Source organism: Hemitrygon akajei, chromosome 15, assembly GCF_048418815.1.
Source record: "Hemitrygon akajei chromosome 15, sHemAka1.3, whole genome shotgun sequence".
NCBI classification, from domain to species: Eukaryota; Metazoa; Chordata; class Chondrichthyes; order Myliobatiformes; family Dasyatidae; genus Hemitrygon; species Hemitrygon akajei.
Window position 1 is genome coordinate 74,270,732 of NC_133138.1, and position 19,459 is coordinate 74,290,190.

The 19,459-nt window shown below is 44.1% G+C and overlaps 1 protein-coding gene across 1 annotated transcript in view; it reads right to left on the reverse strand.

The window, feature by feature from the left end:
• Positions 1-254: 254 nt before the first annotated feature.
• The window catches only part of n4bp3 (NEDD4 binding protein 3), a 193,050-nt gene continuing 173,845 nt past the window's right edge, over positions 255-19,459 (reverse strand). Inside the window, exons 4-6 of the mRNA XM_073067781.1 lie at positions 7,698-8,055; positions 1,179-1,266; positions 255-484 (exon numbers count right to left, since the gene is read on the reverse strand). Coding sequence (XP_072923882.1) covers positions 1,199-1,266; positions 7,698-8,055 — 426 coding nt within the window. The 3' untranslated portion in view covers positions 255-484; positions 1,179-1,198. The remainder of the gene's footprint in view (positions 485-1,178; positions 1,267-7,697; positions 8,056-19,459) is intronic.

Below are 19,459 nucleotides of genomic sequence, written 5' to 3' on the forward strand. Positions count from 1 at the left end.
GAAGGACCCCTAAGTAATTGCAGCATGTGGAATCTTTATGCAGTGCCTAACACTTGGGAATGATGTCAAAAATCTAGGCCAGCTTGTTTGGAAGGGACAATGAACATAAAATGGATTCTGCATTCTCTAATGTATTCAAAGATTCATACACTGAATAACTAGCTATCAGTAAAAATCAAACAGAAAATATCAGGGATAGTAGCCAATTTATTTTTAGCAATGTTAACATCCACACACACTCAAACATGTGTATATAGTCATTGAATACCTTATTGCAATATTTATATTAAAAACTGTATTAAATTTTTGAAGCTAAGAATGAGAGGCTTTCAAACTCAAAATAAAGACATTGATATTAGTGGATTAAAAACAATACAATACCTTCTCCTACTCAAAACCCACATAGTCCTTCTTACTTATACTCAAATTTGGGTAGTTTCTTCGTGTCTTGTGTTCCAGTTCCTTTTCTTGCTAATAATCTGGCCTGTTTTGGGAAAAAATGCATCTAAAATTACTTCATCTTTGGAAAGAACTATAATTTTCATTCAATACCACATAAATCTTTGATTATAATCAATTGTGCTATAATCACTTGGCTATTAAAGAAGGATTTCTCATCCTTCTTGGTGTTTGCTTTAATCAAAGTGAGAAAGCATGTTCATAGGTCTTGTTTCACCAGGTGGGAGCAAAGGAACAGTACTATTAATAAACTCCTGATGATTAGGCTTAGTCACTCTGTGAACATGCCTCCATTTTATTTGGAGCCATGTAAAACAATGCCCCCCTCCCCAGGATCTACAATTATAATAGAAGTACTTTCAGTTAATAGGAAAATGCATGACTGTGATAGCACCGTCAATGGAAATACACAAGATGACTGCTTTCTAGTGTGTGCTAATTTCACAATTCTTTTAATGGTCTTGTAAACCAAAGAAGATCGTAATCTTTGGCAGCTATGATCCACCGGATACACAATTTTCCTTGTTCCATGCTATTTTTCTTTGAATAGTGCCTTGGAAATAGACAAGAGAACCTGCCGCTTCTTTGGCCTATAGCTGGTGGCCAAAGCTTTTAAAGTACTCTTTGAAGATAGCACAACATTTTAAAGCTTATCGTTAGCTCTGCTTCATTACCACCACTGAATGCAGCATTGGTTTTAGTAGTTGAATCTCTCTCACCATCTTTTGGCTCCGCTCTTTCATGAATTGCTTTGTGTGGCCATTGAAAGTTTTGATGATCTGAATTTCACTTTCCCCTTTCTTGGTGCTAAATTTAAAAAAAAATAATAAAATCTGAATTAAAGCATAAGGTTATAAATCATCTGCTTGAGGTATAGGTTTTACAGAACACCATCTTCCTACCCAGTTTTATAGATACCAATCTGAATTTAAGTCAATTTAAATGACACCAATAAAACAATCTAATCCCAGTATCATCTCTTCCAGGTCATGTGATCATGAACTGAAGGTAGTGGAAAGGACTAGCTGGCATGAATTGCACTGCAGGATTATAGTACTCACAGGTTATAACCAGCCTTTGAATAGTTTCCAGTACCAATCATAAGGCCTGAGTTTCCTAATGATTAAAGAGCAAAGGAAGCAATAATGGTATAAAGGTAGATTTGCTAAACGCTCATCCGCATTTATAGTTCTCAAGTGGACTGTATTCCAGCTTGGCTTCTTTTTATCTCATAGCAGCACTAACACTCTTATAAAAAACTGTAGATCTGCTATACTGGTCACAAGCACAATGTTCCCTTTAAGCTGCGTGGGTTTGTGGCTACGGAGTAACTGAAATGCTCTCACACAAATAGTCTTTGTTGCTGCGCATCTGGAATTTTTTAATATAATGTCAAGTATATGTTAATATCATTGTGAAATACCCTGTAATGAATTATGTGTTCATGAATATAATCCATAAATTTTCTGAATAAAAATGTACCATAACCTTTATTTTAAAACATTTTAGAGCTTCAGTGCATTTACATTGTCAGTTTTGTTACAAATTGTAACAAAAAATTCAGAATGGAAATTGGTAGCTCGTTGTTGATAAGCTGTCGGCCCTACTGAACACCGACTCTATCTAGCCAAAACATTTTACTTTTACCATTGTACCTGTCAGTTGCTCTGGCTGTCTGACATCATTTACTTGTGTTGTGAGCTGTGGTTTGCATTTATTTGATGTGCATATTGCAAAAAAAAATCTTTTAAACTGCTGCAGAGTTTTCAGGCTGTGTAAAAATTTCCTGTTCAGAGCAATGGTCGGTCTGCTCAGCTGTAAAAAAATATAGAGGGGATGTTTGTCACAAGGCTTTAAGTCCACTGCCATTCATGATCTGGTACTCATTCATGCAAACGCTCTATGCCAACCTTTATTCTATTTTAAACCATACTCACCTATACTCTCATCTTAGGTAACATCCACCGGCTTCCATGCCATTAATGTTTCAAATTATAAGTTCTGTAATCATCCATAAAACTCCTCAATACCTGCCTTCACTCATCATAGAACATCTGGCTTTACTTGAACTTGAAGAGCCCATGGTATTACAGGAAAGATACTAGTATGAATAGTGCGTTGGCTGACTGGCAGTTGGAATAAAGGGAGCCGTTTCTGGTTGGCTGCAGGTGACAAATGGTGTTCCACAGTTGTCTATTTTGCGATTGCTTCTCTTTATGTTAAATGTCAATAATTTGAATGACAGAATTGATGGTTTTGTGGCCAAGTTTGCAGATCAATCAAAAGTAGGTGGAGGGGCAGGTGGTTTTGAGGAAGCAGAGAGGCTACAGAAGTGTTTAGACAGATTAGGAGAAGGGGCAAAGAAGTGGCAGTTGGAATATAGTGTTGGGAAGAGTATGGTCATGCACTTCAGTAGAAGAAATAAAAGTGCAAACTATTTTCTAAGTGGAAAGAAAATTTTAAAAATTTGAGGTGCAAAGGAACTTGAGGGTCCTTATGCAGGATTCCCTAAATGTCAATTTGCAGGTTGAGTTGGTGGTGAGAAAGGCAAATGCAATGTTAGCATTCATTTTGAGAAGAATGGAATATCAAAGCAAGGAAGTAATGCTGAGACTTTATAAAGCCTTACTTGGAGCATTGTGAACAGTCTTGAGCATCCTATGTAAGGATGTGCTGACATTGGAGAGGGTTCAAAGGAGGTTCACAATAATAATCCCAGGATTTAAAGTCTTATATGAGGAGTGGTTAGTGGTTCTGAGCCTGTACTCACTGTAATTCAGAAGAATGAGGGGATCTCATTGAAAGGACTTGATAGAATGGATGCAGGGAGGATGCTTCCCATGGTGGGGGAGTCTAAGACCAGAAGGTACAGGCTCAGAATAGAGATGTCCATTTAGAGTGGAGATGAGGAGGAACTTCTTTAGCCAGAGAGTGGTGAATCTGTGGAATTTGTTGTCACAGGCAGTTGAGGAGATCAAGTCATTGTGTATATTTAAGGCAGAGGTTGATTACTCAGGGCATGAAGGGAAATGAGGAGAAGACAGGAAACTGATGCTGAGAGGGAAATAGACCAGCCATGGTAGAGTGGACTTGATGGGCCAAATGGCCTGATTCTGCTCCAATATCTTATCGTCTTGTGGTCTTAAGTCAGGTTTGCAGCCTTCAGCTGCCCTTTCCCTTTTAAGGAATGACATGGAAAAGCTCATTTTGAAATTTAAAGGTAACATTTTCATTAACTCATGTCAGAGATATATCAAACTTGATATGGTTATATCAGTGCCAGTCTTTCCTGGCGAACAGTTTACATTGAGAAACATACCCTCAGGGTCCTCCGAGAGAGAGGGAGAATGATGGAACCAATCAGACGGATATAGTTAATTACAGAGAATGACTACAACCAAGAGCTAGGATAAGGGGCTCTGAGTGTCCAATGTGTCGGTGTGGGAGACCATTTTCCAGCATTAAAGGTTTACGAGTCCACCAAGCAAAGGTGAAGTGCTATTCCATCCCAGTGGATGAAGATGAAATTACTTCATCAAGCACAGATGATGTGATTTTTTCAACCACTGATTCACAAGCCACAGCAATTCACTCTGCAGAGAGTCATCATACTCCAGGTCAGACGAGAGATAACCCAGGTCAGGTTGCAGACCACAGAACCCAGGTAGATCCTCCGCATGATGGCGGTGGTGAGGAGGTAGAGAAGAAGATGAAAGTTAAGTGGCCAGCAATGGCAGATGAGAAGGCTTGGCGTGTGTTTGATGAGGATATCAGTATGATGTTGGAGAACACTCTCATGGGAACATCAAAGAGAAAGTTGGAAGTGATGGGCGACATGATTTACGATGTTGGAAAGTACCGGTTTGGTTTGGTTGAGTTGAAGAAAGCAAAGCCTACACAGACACCAAGCAGGTGCCAGAAGGAGATCAGTAGGTTGAGGAGAGAGCTTCGATCGTTGAGACAGGTGGAAGGTAGCAAGTGAGGGTGACAAGCCAGGGATAGCGGGTCTCCGAGAGCATTTTTGATTAGAGTTAGTGTCACTCCGTCGTGCAGAGTCACAACATAAAAAGAGAAAGAAGAGAGAGAAGGCAAGAAAGGCTTTCTTTGAGAACCCTCACCAGTTCACAAAGAGATTGTTTGAACAAAGTAAGAGTGGGCAGCTTAACATCTCGCAACAAGAACTGGAGGATCACCTGGCAAACACTTACTCTAACGAACAGCGGGAGGCTCCTTTGCTTGACATTTCCGGGCTTGTGAAGCCTACCGAACCAGGAGTGAATTTCGATCTGTCAGAACCCAAACTGGCAGAAGTCGAGCGGTTCATCAAAAAGACAAGGTCAGGTTCAGTGCCAGGACCTAATGGAGTGCCGTATAAGGTGTTCAAGAAGTGTGAAGAGCTGAGGAAATACTTGTGGAGATTGTAAAAGGTGGTGTGGAGACAAGGTTGTGTTCCTTTGTCATGGAGTGAGGCTGAAGGAGTATACATCCTGAAGGAAGAGAATTCTGCTACATTGAATCAGTTCCGACCAATTTCACTCCTGAATGTAGAGAGGAAGATTATGTTTGGCATTCTAGCAGAAAGAATATTTTTATTTGTGATAGAGAATGGATTGGTAAATACATCTGTGCAGAAGGCAGGAATACCAGGCTTCCCGGGATGCCTTGAACATACTAGTATGATATGGCATACCATCCAGGAGTCGAAAAGGTTGAGAAGAAATCTGGCTGTAGTTTGGCTTGATCTTGCAAATGCGAATGGTTCCGTTCCCCATGTCTTGATTGAGCTTGCGATGGAATTCCTATGGATTCCTGCTAAGGTGAGGAACTTCATTATGCAGTACTACAATGATTTACGGATGAGGTTTTCCACTCAGCTGTTTACAACTAGGTGTCAAAGCTTGGATGTTGGAATCCCAGGGGGATGTGCAATTTCACCCATCCTTTTTGTGTTAGCCATGGAGGTCATTGTGAGGGCTGCAGAATCAGTGGGACCAGGTGTCGCACTTGATGGCGGAGGGGAGTTACCACCAATATGAGCTTTCATGGACGATCTCATACTTTTAGGTCCTAGCACAGAGGCAGTGGAAAGTGTACTATCTAGACTTGAGGAGCTAATGGATTGGGGAAGAATGAAGTTCAAGACCAAGAAGTCAAGGAGCCTTGTTCTTAGGAGAGGAAAGTTAGTTGACTTTCATTCCACCCTTTGTGGAGAGGAGATTCCATCCATTCAGGACCAACCAGTTAAGAGCTTCAGGCAATGGTACACAGAGGAGCTGAGAGACACCAAGGGGGTTCAAGAGACAGGAGAACAGATCAGTAGACGTCTGATGACTGTCGACAAGTGTGGCTTGCCTGGCAAGTTGAAGTTGTGGTGCTTGCAGTATGGATTGATGCCACGGATAATGTGGCCACTAATTGTCTATGAAGTGGCAATGTCCCATGTTGAGGCAATGGAACGGAAGATCAACAAGTATGTGAAGAAGTGGCTTGGAGTACCGAGCAGCCTCACCAATGTTGCAATCCACAGTAGCCAGACAAAGCTTACCATCCTAGTGCAATCTCTTGTTGAAGAGGTCAAGGTAGCCAAGGTAGGATCATTCTTGATGCTTCGAGACTCAAAAGACCCTGTCATCAAGAACATCCAGCCAGATGTGAGATCAGGCAGGAAGTGGTCAGCCCGGGAAGCAGCTGATGAGGCAGAGTCTAGATTGAAGCACAAGGAGACGGTTGGGGCTACCCAGTTAGGCTGCCAGGGACTCGGATGGACAACCCACAAGTGGTGGTCATCTTCTACAGGTAAGGAGCGCTGTGAGCTTGTAATGCAAGAAAAACGAGAGGTGGAAGAGGAGATGAGGTTAGCTAAAACAGCTGGCCTGGCCAAACAAGGGGCTTGGACCTGGTGGGAAAGCGTTGAACAACGTCATCTGTCTTGGAATGTTCTGTGGCAGATGGCACCGCTCCGCATTTCTTTTCTATGCAGAGCAGCGTACGACCTGCTCCCAACACCTGCACCCTCAGCACCTGGTATGAAGATAAGACAGACAGGTGTGCTGCTTGTGGCGAGAAGGGAACACTTCAACATACCTTGAGTGCATGCAGAGTCAATCTTTCCAGTGGCATGTACACTTGGAGACATAACAATGTTCTCAAAGTTGTAACAGAAGCGGTTGAGCAGAGAGTACTGCAGCACAACTTACCTCATGCCCCATGCTGCACAGAACATCGCATATCATTTGTGAAAGAAGGCTCCAAGTCAAGGGTGTACAGCGCAGGCCCACGATCACGCATACTTCCTTCAGCCAATGATTGGTGTGTCAAGGCTGACCTGGATGGGAAAGGCAGTTTCCTGGAGCAAATAGCTTTCACCACATTGTGTCCAGATATAATTGTCTGGTCTGGCATCAGTAGACAAGTGGTTATTGGTGAACTCACAGTCCCCTGGGAAGACAACATCGATGAAGCCCATGAGCACAAGTTAACCAAGTATGCAGAATTAAGATCAGAGCGAAGTAGGTTGCCGTGGCTTTATTGCGTTCACTTTTCAGAAGTGGCTGCGTGACCTTGGCTTCACTAGAAGAGAGATCAGGTCAACCAGCAGGGCTGTAGCTGAGGCAACAGAGACAGGATCATCATGGGTGTGGACCAAGTATGTCCAGAGGGGCAGATACTCGGACAGTGTATCCATCTTTTGCAAACCTTTCAGTCGTTGCATAGACACCTGAAAAGTAGACTATCTGTTGGATGGAAGTGACCAACAACTCTGATAGAGGCAAATGCCAAGTTGTTAAGCTCATCAGTGGGAGGTGGTGCTTTAGCACTGCTGGCCCACCACCTCAAGGGAGTCTTGATCACAAGCGGGCCGAAACTCCTGAAGACAGGTGGCAGATCAACTGATGATCCCACTGAAGATAGCACAGGACAGTTAACATCTTAGTCCAAGGTATTTTCAATTCCTTAACTACCAGTGCTGAGTAAAACATTCCAAGGACTCACCTCCCGCTTGCCCACTTTTCTCTCTCTATAATTGTCCACTTCTAGCACTGCCCCTTCTGTACACTTACTGACTATTATTCTGTGTTAACATTGATGGGTTTTGGCATGATTTGTGTTGAATTCCATACATATTCCCTTTTTTTGGCTCTTTATCATGCTCTACCTTACTTAAACCAGGATCATTTTTCTATTTACAGTAAAAGAAATGGCTTTTCTAAATCTTTCGTCCCCAAATCTATTCTTACCTTTTCCTTCTTTTGTTGTGTCAGAGTTATGCTTGAGTTGTTCTTTTTCAGTTAGAGGAAAGGATGGTGTAATTTCAGCTTGTGGAAAGGGTGACCAGGTGCTGTGATTTTGTATGTTCCATTGTGGATGGAGATGTCCACCTTGTTCATGTCCGTGTGTCACAGTTTGTGCTTTTGGAACTGGTACAGAAGGATCAGTTTCCTTTGGATGGTCACTTGCTGTTGATCTCCTTAATCTAGACCACATCTGTCCAAGCAACTTAATTGCATTATGCATTGGTTGTCTGTGAGTTACTGTCTGCCTGTAACTGCTCACATTTTTATCAATTGTCACAGGAGAAGATACCCTGCTGTCAACCTGCTTGGAGATAAGAGTTGACAATGTTCATTACAGTCACCAGAATGAGATTCAGTCAAGTGCATATAAAAGGGACAAGTAAAGAAGGTAAATAATACAACAAAAGCCAAGGGATTAAATAGAAGGCACTAAAAACACAACTTGGACAAAATTGAACGTATTATCTACATGGGGCTGCTATTGATAATTAGCTGTTTTCCTATCCACGGGTGTAGCCTGGCTTGCTGAATGCTACCAGCATTTTCTGCTTTTATTTGTGATTGAGCATCTGTAATTTTTAAAATTTGATTCTGTCATGGTCCGGTTCGTGAAATCTGCATTCCGGTTCATAGACCAGTCCATCGATCCTTAATCTGGGTTTTCCTGTTTTCTCTCTTGTCCTGTTGGGTGCCTTAATTGAGGCACCTGATTCTCATTGTGGGTTGGCACATAAATAGCTCTCAAACCAAGAATTCCCTGTTGGACTGCTCCCTTCCCCTCGCCTGCAACCTATGCCTGGAGGCCTGTGGCCTGTCCAAGCCAAGGCTCCGTGTTTCCAGTCTCCCAAGACCAAGTCAAGGCTTTGTGTTCTCGCCCAGCCCAGCTGGAGATTCCACATCCTGTGCTGGATCATCCCCATCTGTATAGTTGGCAGTCATCCCGGCCCTGTGTCCTAGGAAGGGTCCCGGCCCTGCAAAAGGGTCTCGGTCATGTGTCCTAGGAAGGGTCCTGGCCCTGCGCTCCAAGGAGTCCCGGCTCCTTACCCAAGAGCCTAACCAAGCTGAGTTCAGGAGCCGAGCCAAATCTAGTTCAAGAGCCTCGTCCTGTGCTGGAGGTTCCTCGCCCAGCCCAAGCCAGGTCCTAGACCCTTGTCCTGTCCAAGCCATGGCTTTGTGTTCTCATCCTGTCCATGTGCCTTGTCCTGTGCAGGAGTTCCACATCCAGTCCTGTAGCCTAGCCACGTCTCATCCTCACCTCGATCCAGGGTCCGAGCCCAAGTCAAGGCCCATGTTCCGGGTCCCTGTCCAGTCTCTGGCTCGGAGTCCTAGCCCAGGCACCCAGTTCCTAGTTCCTTGCCCTGGTCCCACTTTCCTAGTCTTAGTCCTAGCCCTGGCCCTGAACCCTAGTCTCATCCAGGGCCTGCGTGTCAATGTCCAGTGTCGTTTCTTCCTTACTCACCTTGCTATCTCAATAAACCTAATCCTGTTCCTAGTACTTCAGTGTCTGTGTTTTGCATTTGGGTCCGCCACCAACGCCCACCTTGTAACAGATTCCTTCCTGGCAATGGCTTAACATTTTATTTAAGAGATAAGAAATGTGGAGCCGCCCTGACAAGACCTGCCCGAATTGGTAAGGAGTTGAGAGGATTCTCATCCAGTCATTAATTCAATGAATGTTCTGTACTTGGTGGTAGGCTGTAATGTATGCTCACTGAGTTACTTTGCACTTGCACACTAGCATCTGTGATGTTGGGATAGTTAGAACCATAGAACATTACAGCACAGAAACAGGCCTTTTGGCCCTTCTTGACTGTGCCGAACCATTTTTCTGCCTAGTCCCACTGACCTGCACCCGGCCCATATCCCTCCATACACCTCTCATCCATGTACCTGTCCAAGTTGTTCTTAAATGTTAAAAGAGAGCCTGCATTTACCACTTCATCTGGCAACTCATTCCACACTCCCACCACTCTCTGTGTGAAGAAGCTCCCCCTAATGTTCCCTTTAAACTTTCCCCCCTTCACCCTTAACCCGTGTCCTCTGGTTTTTTTTTCTCCCCTAGCCTCAGTGGAAAAAGCCTGCTTTTATTCGCTCTATCTACACCCATCATAATTTTATATACCTCTGTCAAATCTCCCCTTCTTCTTCTACTCTCCAGGGAATAAAGTCTTAACCTATTCAACCTTCCTCTGTAAGTCAGTTTCTCAAGTCCTGGCAACATCCTTGTAAACCTTCTCTGTACTCTTTCAACCTTATTAATATCCTTCCTGTAATTCAGTGACCAAAACTGCACACAATACTCCACATTCGGCCTCGCCAATGCCTTATACAACCTCACCATAACATTCCAACTCTTATACTCAATACATTGATTTACAAAGGTCAATGTGCCAAAAGCTCTCTTTACGACCCTATCTACCTGTGATGCCACTTACAGGAAATTTTGTATCTGCATTCCCAGATCCCCCTGTTCTACTGCACTCCTCAGTGCCCTAGCATTTACCTTGTATGTTCTACCTTGGTTTGTCCTTCCAAAGTGCAATACTTCATACTTGTCTGTATTAAACTCCATCTGCCATTTTCCAGTCCATTTTTCCAGCTGGTCCAGATCCCTCTGCAAGCTTTGAAAACCTTCCTCATTGTCCACTACACCTCTAATCTTTGTATCATCAGCAAATTTGCTGATCCAATTTACCACATTATCATCCAGATCATTGATATAGATGACAAATAACAATGGACCCAGCACTGAGCCCTGTGGCACACCACTAGTCACAGGCCTCCACTCAGAGAAGCAATCCTCCACTACCACTCTCTGGCTTCTCCCATTGAGCCAATGTCTAATCCAATTTACTACCTCACCATGTATACCTAGCGACTGAATCTTCCTAACTAACCTCCCATGTGGGATCTTGTCAAAGACATTACTGAAGTCCATGTAGACAACACCCACTGCCTTCCCTTCATCCACTTTCCTTGTAACCTCCTCAGAAAACTCTAATAGGTTTGTTAAACATGACCTACCACGCACAAAGCTATGTTGACTCTCCCTAATAAGTCCCTGTCTATCCAAATAAGAGATAGATCCTTAGTACTCCTTCCAATAATTTACCTACTACCGACATCAAACTTACTGGCCTATAATTTCCCAGATTACTTTTAGAGCCTTTTTTAAACAATGGAACTACATGAGCTATCCTCCAATCCTCTGGCCCCTCACCTGTAGATACCAACATTTTAAATATATCTGCCAGGGCCCCTGCAATTTCAACACTAGTCTCCTTCAAGGTCCGAGGGAATACCCTGTCAGGTCCTGGGGATTTATCTAGTCTGATTTGCCTCAAGCTAGCAAGCACCTCCTCCTGTTTAAACTGTATAGGTTCCATGACCTCACTACTTATTTGCTTTATTTCCATTGACTCCATGCCAGTTTCCTTAGTAAATACAGACGCAAAAAAACCCATTTAAGATCTCCCCCATTTCTTTTGGTTCCATACATAGCTGACCACTCTGATCTTCAAGAGGACCAATTTTATCCCTTACTATCCTTTTGCTCTTAATAGACCTGTAGAAGCTCTTTGGATTATCCTTCACCTTGACTGCCAAAGCAACCTCATGTCTTCTTTTAGCCCTCCTGATTTCTTTCTTAAGTATTTTTTTTGTATTTTTTATACTCCTCAAGCACCTTATTTGCTCCCTGTTTCTTATACATGTCATACATCTCTCTCTTCTTCTTTATCAAACTTCCAATATCCCGAGAGAACCAAGGTTCCTTATTCTTATTCACTTTGCCTTTAATCTTGACAGGAACGTACAAACTCTGCACTCTCAAAATCTCTCCTTTGAAGGCCTCCCACTTACCGATCACATCCTTGCCAGAGAACAACCCGTCCCACTCCACGCTTTTCACATCCTTTCTCATTTCTTCAAATTGGGCCTTTTTTCCAATTTAGAACCTCAACCCGAGGACCAGATCTATCTTTATCCATGATCAAGTTGAAACTAATGGTGTTATGATCACTGGAACCAAAGTGTTCCCCTACACACACTTCTGTCACTTGTCCTAACTCATTTCCTAATAGGAGATCTAATATTGCATCCTCTCTAGTTGGTACCTCTATACTGTATATTGATTTAGAAAACTTTCCTGAGCACATTTTACAAACTCTAACCCGTCTAGACCTTTAACAGTATGGGAGTCCCAATCAATATGTGGAAAATTAAAATCCCCTACTATCAATCTTTCTGTCTCCTGCAGTTGTCTGCTGTCTCTCTGCAGATTTGCTCCTCTAATTCTCGCTGACTATTGAGTGGTCTATAATACAAACCCATTAATGTGGTCATACCTTTCCTGTTTCTCAGCTCCACCCATATGGCCTCGGTAGACAAGCCCTCTAATCTGTCCTGCATGAGCACTGCTGTAACATTTTCCCTGTTTAGCAATGCCACCCCCCCCCCCCCACCCTTCATCCCTCTGCCTCTATCACAACTGAAACATTGGAACGCTGGAACATTAAGCTGCCAGTCCTGCCCCTCCTGTAGCCAAGTTTCACTAATGACTACAATGTCATAATTCTATTTGTCAATCCACGCCCTCAGCTCGTCAACCTTTCCCATAATACTCCTCGCACTGAAATAGACACACCTCAGAAAATTTTTACCAGCACACACAACCCTTCTATTTGTGACTTTGCATGAACTTTTAACATCATTTATTTTCACCCCCCCCCCCCCCACTCCACTATCTGCTCTGGCACTCTGGTTCCCATCCCCCTGCAAATCTAGTTTAAACCCTCCCAAATCGCACTAACAAACCTCCCTGCAAGGGTATTGGTCCCCCTGTAGTTCAGGTGTAACCCGTCTCTCTGTACAGGTCCCACCTGCCCCAGAAGAGGTCCCAATGATCCTGAAATCTGAAACCCTGCCCCCTACACCAGTTCCTCAGCCACGTGTTCATCCTTCAGAGCATCCTATTCTTACCCTCACTGGCACGTGGCACAGGTAGCAATCCTGAGATTACCACCCTCGAGATCCTGCTTTTAACTTCCTACCAAGCTCTCTATACTCACTCTTCAGGACCTCTTCACTCTTTCTTCCTATGTGATTGGTACCCATGTGTACCATGACATCTGGCTGCTCACCCTCCCACTTCAAACTGCTGTGCACGCGATCAGAGACATCCCTGACCCTGGCACCCAGGAGGCAACAAACCATCCGGGAGTCTTTGTCGCGACCACAGAACCTCCTGTCTGTACCTCTAACTATCGAGTCCCCTATCACTACCGCTCTCCTCTTCTTTCCCCCTCCCTTCTGCACTGCAGAACCAGACTCAATGTCAGAAATCCGGCTGCCGCACCTTGTCCCAGGTATGTCATCCCCTCCCCAACAGTATCCAAATCGGTATGCTTGTTGTTGAGGGGAATGGCCACAGAGGAGCCCTGCTCTGTCTGCCCTTTCCCCTTCCCTCGCCTGACGGTAACCCAATTACCCGTGCACCACTCCTTTGGTGTAACTACCTCCCTGAAGCTACTATCTATAAACTTCTCATTCTCCCCAATGATCCGGAGGTCATCCAGCTCCTGGTCCAGTTCCCTAACGCAGTTTGTTAGGAGCTGCAGCTGGATGAACTTCTTGCAGGTGTCGTTGTCAGGGAGACCTCCGGTCTCCCTGACTTCCCACAGCCTGCAAGAGGGGTATTCTAACATCCTGCCTGGCATTCTCTCTGCTCTAAACGAACAAAACAAAACTTACCAGAACCTACCCTCACCTCTGCCTGTTCACACCGAAGCCTGTTGAGCCAAAGCTGTCCCACTCTGCTCCCTCTCACTCTGCTGCCCGCTGTATATGGTGTTCTTTTTTTAAACCTTTGGCACTCTACGTCACACACCTGCGCAGTCTAGCCTCTTTTCCCCGAGCAATGTAAAAAAAATGACTTCTCTCCGAGATGCATTTACTCCTTCACTCTCAGCCTCTTGCTTCGATTTAAAAGTTGTTTGTATTATCTTGCTTAAAAGTAATATCTTTAGATTTTCCTAGCAATAAGGTGGAAGCCACCCTTTATACCAATTCAAACCCCCTTCCATTACTTATCCAACAGACGTATTTGATATTTTGACCGATACCTTATTTCAAAAACTCAGTTCTTATATAGAACAATGACCGTATGTGAGCTGTTTAATTTGTCTGTCAATCACCTTGGAGCAACCTAAGGCTGTGAAATGTACAATATAAACTCAGTAGCCACTTTATTAGGTACCTCCCGTACCAAGTAAATTGGCCATTGAGTGTATGTTTATGATCTTCTGTTGCATCTACATCAAGCTTCGACGAGTTGTGTGTTCAGAGATGCTCTTCTGTACATCACTGTTGTAACGGGTGGTTATTTGAGTTGCTGTCACCTTCCTGTCAGCTTTAACCAGTCTGGCCATTTCCTCTGACCTCTCTCATGAACTAAATGTTCTCACCCATAGAACTGCTGCACACTGGATGTTTTTTTTTTCTTTCTTGCACTTTTCTCTGTAAACTCTAGAGACCGCTGTGCATGAAAATCCCAGAAGATCAGCAGTTTCTGAGATCTCAAGCCATCTCATCCAGTGCCAATAATCATTTCCACAGTCAAAGTTACTTAGATCACATTTCTTCAAACGTTACGATATATGCTCCAAACAGCAACTGAATCTCTTGGCCATGCCTGCATGCTCTTATGCACTGAGTTGTTGCCACGTGATTGCCTGATTAGATTTTTGCATCACCGAGCAGATGTACAGCTGTACCTAACCAAATGGCCACTTAGTATAACTGCAGGTGTCCAGCGATTGGAGGGTGCACTATTCACAGAATGAGCAACGGTGATTAATTTAGGCTTCTCCTACAGGGCCTCATAACCCTCACAATCTCTACCACCAGGGCAGCAAAGATGGAGCTATAACTGCACCACCCTCTGCAGGTTCCTCTCCCAGTTGCATGGCATCCTGACTTGGAAGTATACTGCCTGGCCTGCTGAGTTCCTCCAGCATTTTGTGAGAGTTTCTTTGAAAGTATACTGCCTGGCCTGCTGAGTTCCTCCAGCATTTTGTGAGAGTTTCTTTGGAAGTATACTGCCTGTCCTCCGTCATCACTGAGTTTTAATCCAGGAACTCCTTGTCTGAGAATACTGCTGGAACGCAATCACAAGCAGTGCAGCAGCTTAAAAATGTGGCTTACCAACACCCACCCCAAGGGCATTTAGGGATAAGGAATAAATTTCAGATTTACCAGTGATGCCCACTTTCGAAAGTATGGTGAAGGGAGGTAGAGGAATGCTTTGAATCGGTGGGCTGGACAGTATTCAGGGATTCATATTCAAATCTGAATGAATACACTGGAGTTGTCACCACTTTCGTCAAAACCTGTGTGGATGAGAGTGTGCCTTTGAGGACACACCAGACATTCCCAAATCAAACGTCACGGATGAACCAACAGCCAACAGCATCACATTCTGCTGAAGGCTGAGTCTGAGCTGTTCAAGACCGGTGATCCAAAACTGTACAAGAAGTCCGGGAATGATCTTGGAAGAGCAAATAAATAATTCACATTGAAGTTAGGGATGGAAATGGATGCACATAAGCTCTGGCAGGGTTCACAGGTGAAATCTAGCATCATGAATGGCTTTGATGTTTCACTCCCAGATGAGCTCAATGCCTTTTATCCGCGCTTTGAAAGGGAGAATGAGACTGCACCTGAGCAAATCCCTGCAGCGTCTGCAACACTGTCATCTCTGTCTTGGAGGCTGACACCAGTATCAAGGACATCTTCAAAAAGCAATGCCTCCAAAAGGTGGCATCCATCATCAAGTATCACCATCACACCGGCCTCTTCGCATTGCTACCATCAGGGAGGAGGCACAGGAGCCTAAAGACACACACCCAACGTTTTCAGAACAACTTCTTCCTCTCTGCCATCAGATTTATGAACGGACAATGAACCAACTCATGAACGCTACCTCACTATTTTTTGCTCTACTCATTTAATTTAATTACTTACATCTTTCTTATTATAATTTATAATATTTTTGTGTATTGCTCTGTACTGCTGCCACAAGCTGGCAATTTCATGACATATGCCATATTAAATCTGATTTGGAATCTGAGTTGACTTTCAACATGGGAAACAGAATTTGACTCTTTCACAAGATGATATTTCCCTGTCTTTTTCTTTTTCTGGATTGTATAAAATTAGTAATTCATAATATTCCCAATGGAGTGAGAACAAATGTAGTTACTCTTGGCTCAGGAAACATTTCTTTCCAAGTTCACTGCCACTGCCATGACTTCTTGGAGTTTCACTTTGTACAGGATATAAAGAGGCAGGGTATGGATTGCAAAACTGGGCATATGCGTGCTTGGTTACAGACCAATCAGCCTGAACAAAGACTTGCTGGGCTTCATAGGGATCTTCAAGGAAGATAGTAACAAAGATCTTTTCTTTCCCCTCTACTCATCAAAAGCAGGACTTCATGAGACAGGACAGAGTATGAAAAGTGAGTAAAAAAATCTTGAAATCAACAGTAGGTTGTTCAGAGATTAGTGGGGAAAGAGGCTGTCATATATTTTCAACTTGTAGACCCAACATTGTTCTGAATATACAAAGTTTGCAATTGTACATAAATTTGCTGATGGCAATGTACAGCTGAAATTGGAAGGCAAACAAGAACTAATTTTCTTAATGAGCGTTAAAACAAATGTATAAAATTTGAGGTTATGGGCCAACAAGGACACTTTCTATATTTGCTCACTATTTATTGACATCACTGGCCTGCAATTATTGTCCATTTTTTATTGCACCCTGAATGGAGAAATCAGTTCAGTGTTGACCATATTGTTGACTTGAAGTCATGCATAGTTCATTCTACAAAGGATGGTGAATTTTGTTTCCTGCAGGATATTATTGAACCAGTTTGGTTCATGCAATAGTACAGTAGTTGTCTCGCAGTTACCAGGCTCCAATTTAATTGTTGAATATCAAATTCAACAACTGTCAAGGTGCAATTTGAATTTGCATTGCTGGGTCAATTAGATGCTACTCTTGTTTAACAATAAAAACAGACACCTCTGAAAGCTCCTCCCTCCCCTTTCTTGATCTTTCTGTCTCCATCTCTGGAGACGGCTTATCTACTGATATCTACCATAAGCCTACAGACTCTCACAGCTACCTGGACTATTCCTCTTCCCACCCTGTCTCTTGCAAAAATGCTATCCCCTTCTCACAATTCCTCCGTCTCTGCCGCATCTGCTCTCAGGATGAGGCTTTTCATTCCAGGACGAAGGAGATGTCTTCCTTTTTTAAACAAAGGGGCTTCCCTTCTTCCACCATCAACTCTGCTCTCAAGCGCATCTCTCCCATTTCCCGCACATCTGCCCTCACCCCATACGCCCACCACCCCACTTGGGATAGGGTTCCCCTTGTCCTCACCTACCACCCCACCAGCCTCCAGGTCCAACGTATAATTCTCTGTAACTTCCGCCACCTCCAACAGGATCCCACTGCCAAACACATCTTTCCCTCCCCCCCTTTCTGTTTTCCACAGGGATCGCTCCCTACACAACTCCCTTGTCCACTTGTCCCCCCCATCCCTTCCCACCGATCTCCCTCCTGGCACTTATCCTTGCAAGTGGAACAAGTGCTACACCTGCTCTTACACTTCCTCCTTCACCACCATTCAGGGCCCCTGACAGTCCTTCCAGGTGAGGTGCCACTTCAACTGTGAGTCGGCTGGTGTGGTATACTGCGTCCGGTGCTCCTGGTGTGGCCTTTTATATATTGGTGAGACCCGACGCAGACTGGGAGACCGTTTCGCTGAACACCTACGCTCGATCCACCAGAGAAAGCAGGATCTCCCAGAGGCCACACATTTTAATTCCACGTCCCATTCCCATTCTGATATGTCTATCCATGGCCTCCTCTACTGTCAAGATGAATCCACACTCAGGTTGTAGGAACAACACCTTATATACTGGCTGGGTGGCCTCCAACCTGATGGCATGAACATTGATTTCTCTAACTTCCGTTAACGCCCTTCCTCCCCTTCTTACCCCGTCCCTGACATATTTAGTTGTTTGTTTTTTTTCTCTCTTTCTGCCCAACACCCTGCCTGTTCTCCATCTTCCTCTGGTGCTTCCCCCCCTCCCCCTTTCTTTCTCCCTAGGCCTCCCGTCCCATGATCCTTTCCCTTCTCCAGCTCTGTATCACTTTCGCCAATCACCTTTCCAGCTCTTAGCTTCATCCCACCCCCTCTGGTCTTCTCCTATCATTTCGGATTTCCCCCTCCCCCCACTACTTTCAAATCTCTTACTATCTTTCCTTTCAGTTAGTCCCAACGAAGGGTCTCGGCCCGAAATGTCGACAGTGCTTCTCCCTATAGATGCTGCCTGGCCTGCTGTGTTCCACCAGCATTTTGTGTGTGTTGTTTGAATTTCCAGCATCTGCAGATTTCCTCGTGTTTGACCCCTGAAAGCTAGCAGGTTTTAAGATATTGTGTACGACCCTGACATGCAGACTCTACAGTGGGAAACTTGATTTCAGGTTATGTTAGTGATTGATCAGAGGCAATCCCAGAGTTTTGTGGTTTGAATGGGAACAGTGAACTTTGGATATGTTGCCCAGACATGACACTGATACACATATACACCAGTCTATTATATTGACACTGCTATCTTGCAAAATACTGAAAATGTCCAAAATACTCAGCAGGTTGGGCTGCATCTTCCCGTGGTGGGAGAGTCTAGGAATAGAGGGCACAGCCTCAGGATAGAGGGGTGCCCTTTCAAAACAGAGATATGAAGAGATTTCTTTAGCCAAAGGGTGGTGAATTTGTGGAATTTGTTGCCACATGCAGCTGTTTTGGCCTGGTCTTTGGGTGTATTTAAGGCAGAGATTGATAGGTTCTTGATTGGACTTGGCATCAAAGGTTACGGAAAGAAGGTCGGGAACTGGGGTTACATAGAAACTTAGAAAACCTACAGCACAATACAGAGCCTTCAGACCACGAAGTTGTGTAGAACACATCCCTACCTTAGAGATTACTAGGCTTACCTATAGCCCTCTATTTTACTAAGCTCCATATACCTATCTAAAAGCCTCTTAAAAGTCTCTATCATATCCGCCTCCACCGCTGTTGCCAGCAGCCCATTCCATGCACTCACCACTCTCTGAGTGAAAAACTTACCCCTGACATCTCTTCTGTACCTACTCCCCAGGACCGTCAACCTGTGTCCTCTTGTGGCAACCATTTCAGCCCTGGGAAAAAGCCTCTGACTATCCACACGATCAATGCCTCTCATCATCTTGTACACCTCTATCAGGTCACCTCTCATCCTCCTTCGCTCCAAGGAGAAAAGGCCAAGTTCACTCAACCTATTCTCATAAGGCATGCTCCCCAATCCAGGCAACATCCTTGTAAATCTCCGTCTGCATCCTTTCTATGGCTTCCATATCCTTCCTGTAGTGAGGTGACCAGAACTGAGCACAGTACTCCAAGTGGGGTCTGACCAGGGTCCTATATAGCTGCAACATTACCTCTCAGCTCCTAAATTCAATTCCATGATTGATGAAGGCCACTACACCATATGCCTTCTTAACCACAGAGTCAACCTGCACAGCTGCTTTGAGCATCCTATGGACTCAGACCCCAAGATCCCTCTGATCCTCCACACTGCCAAGAGTCTTAC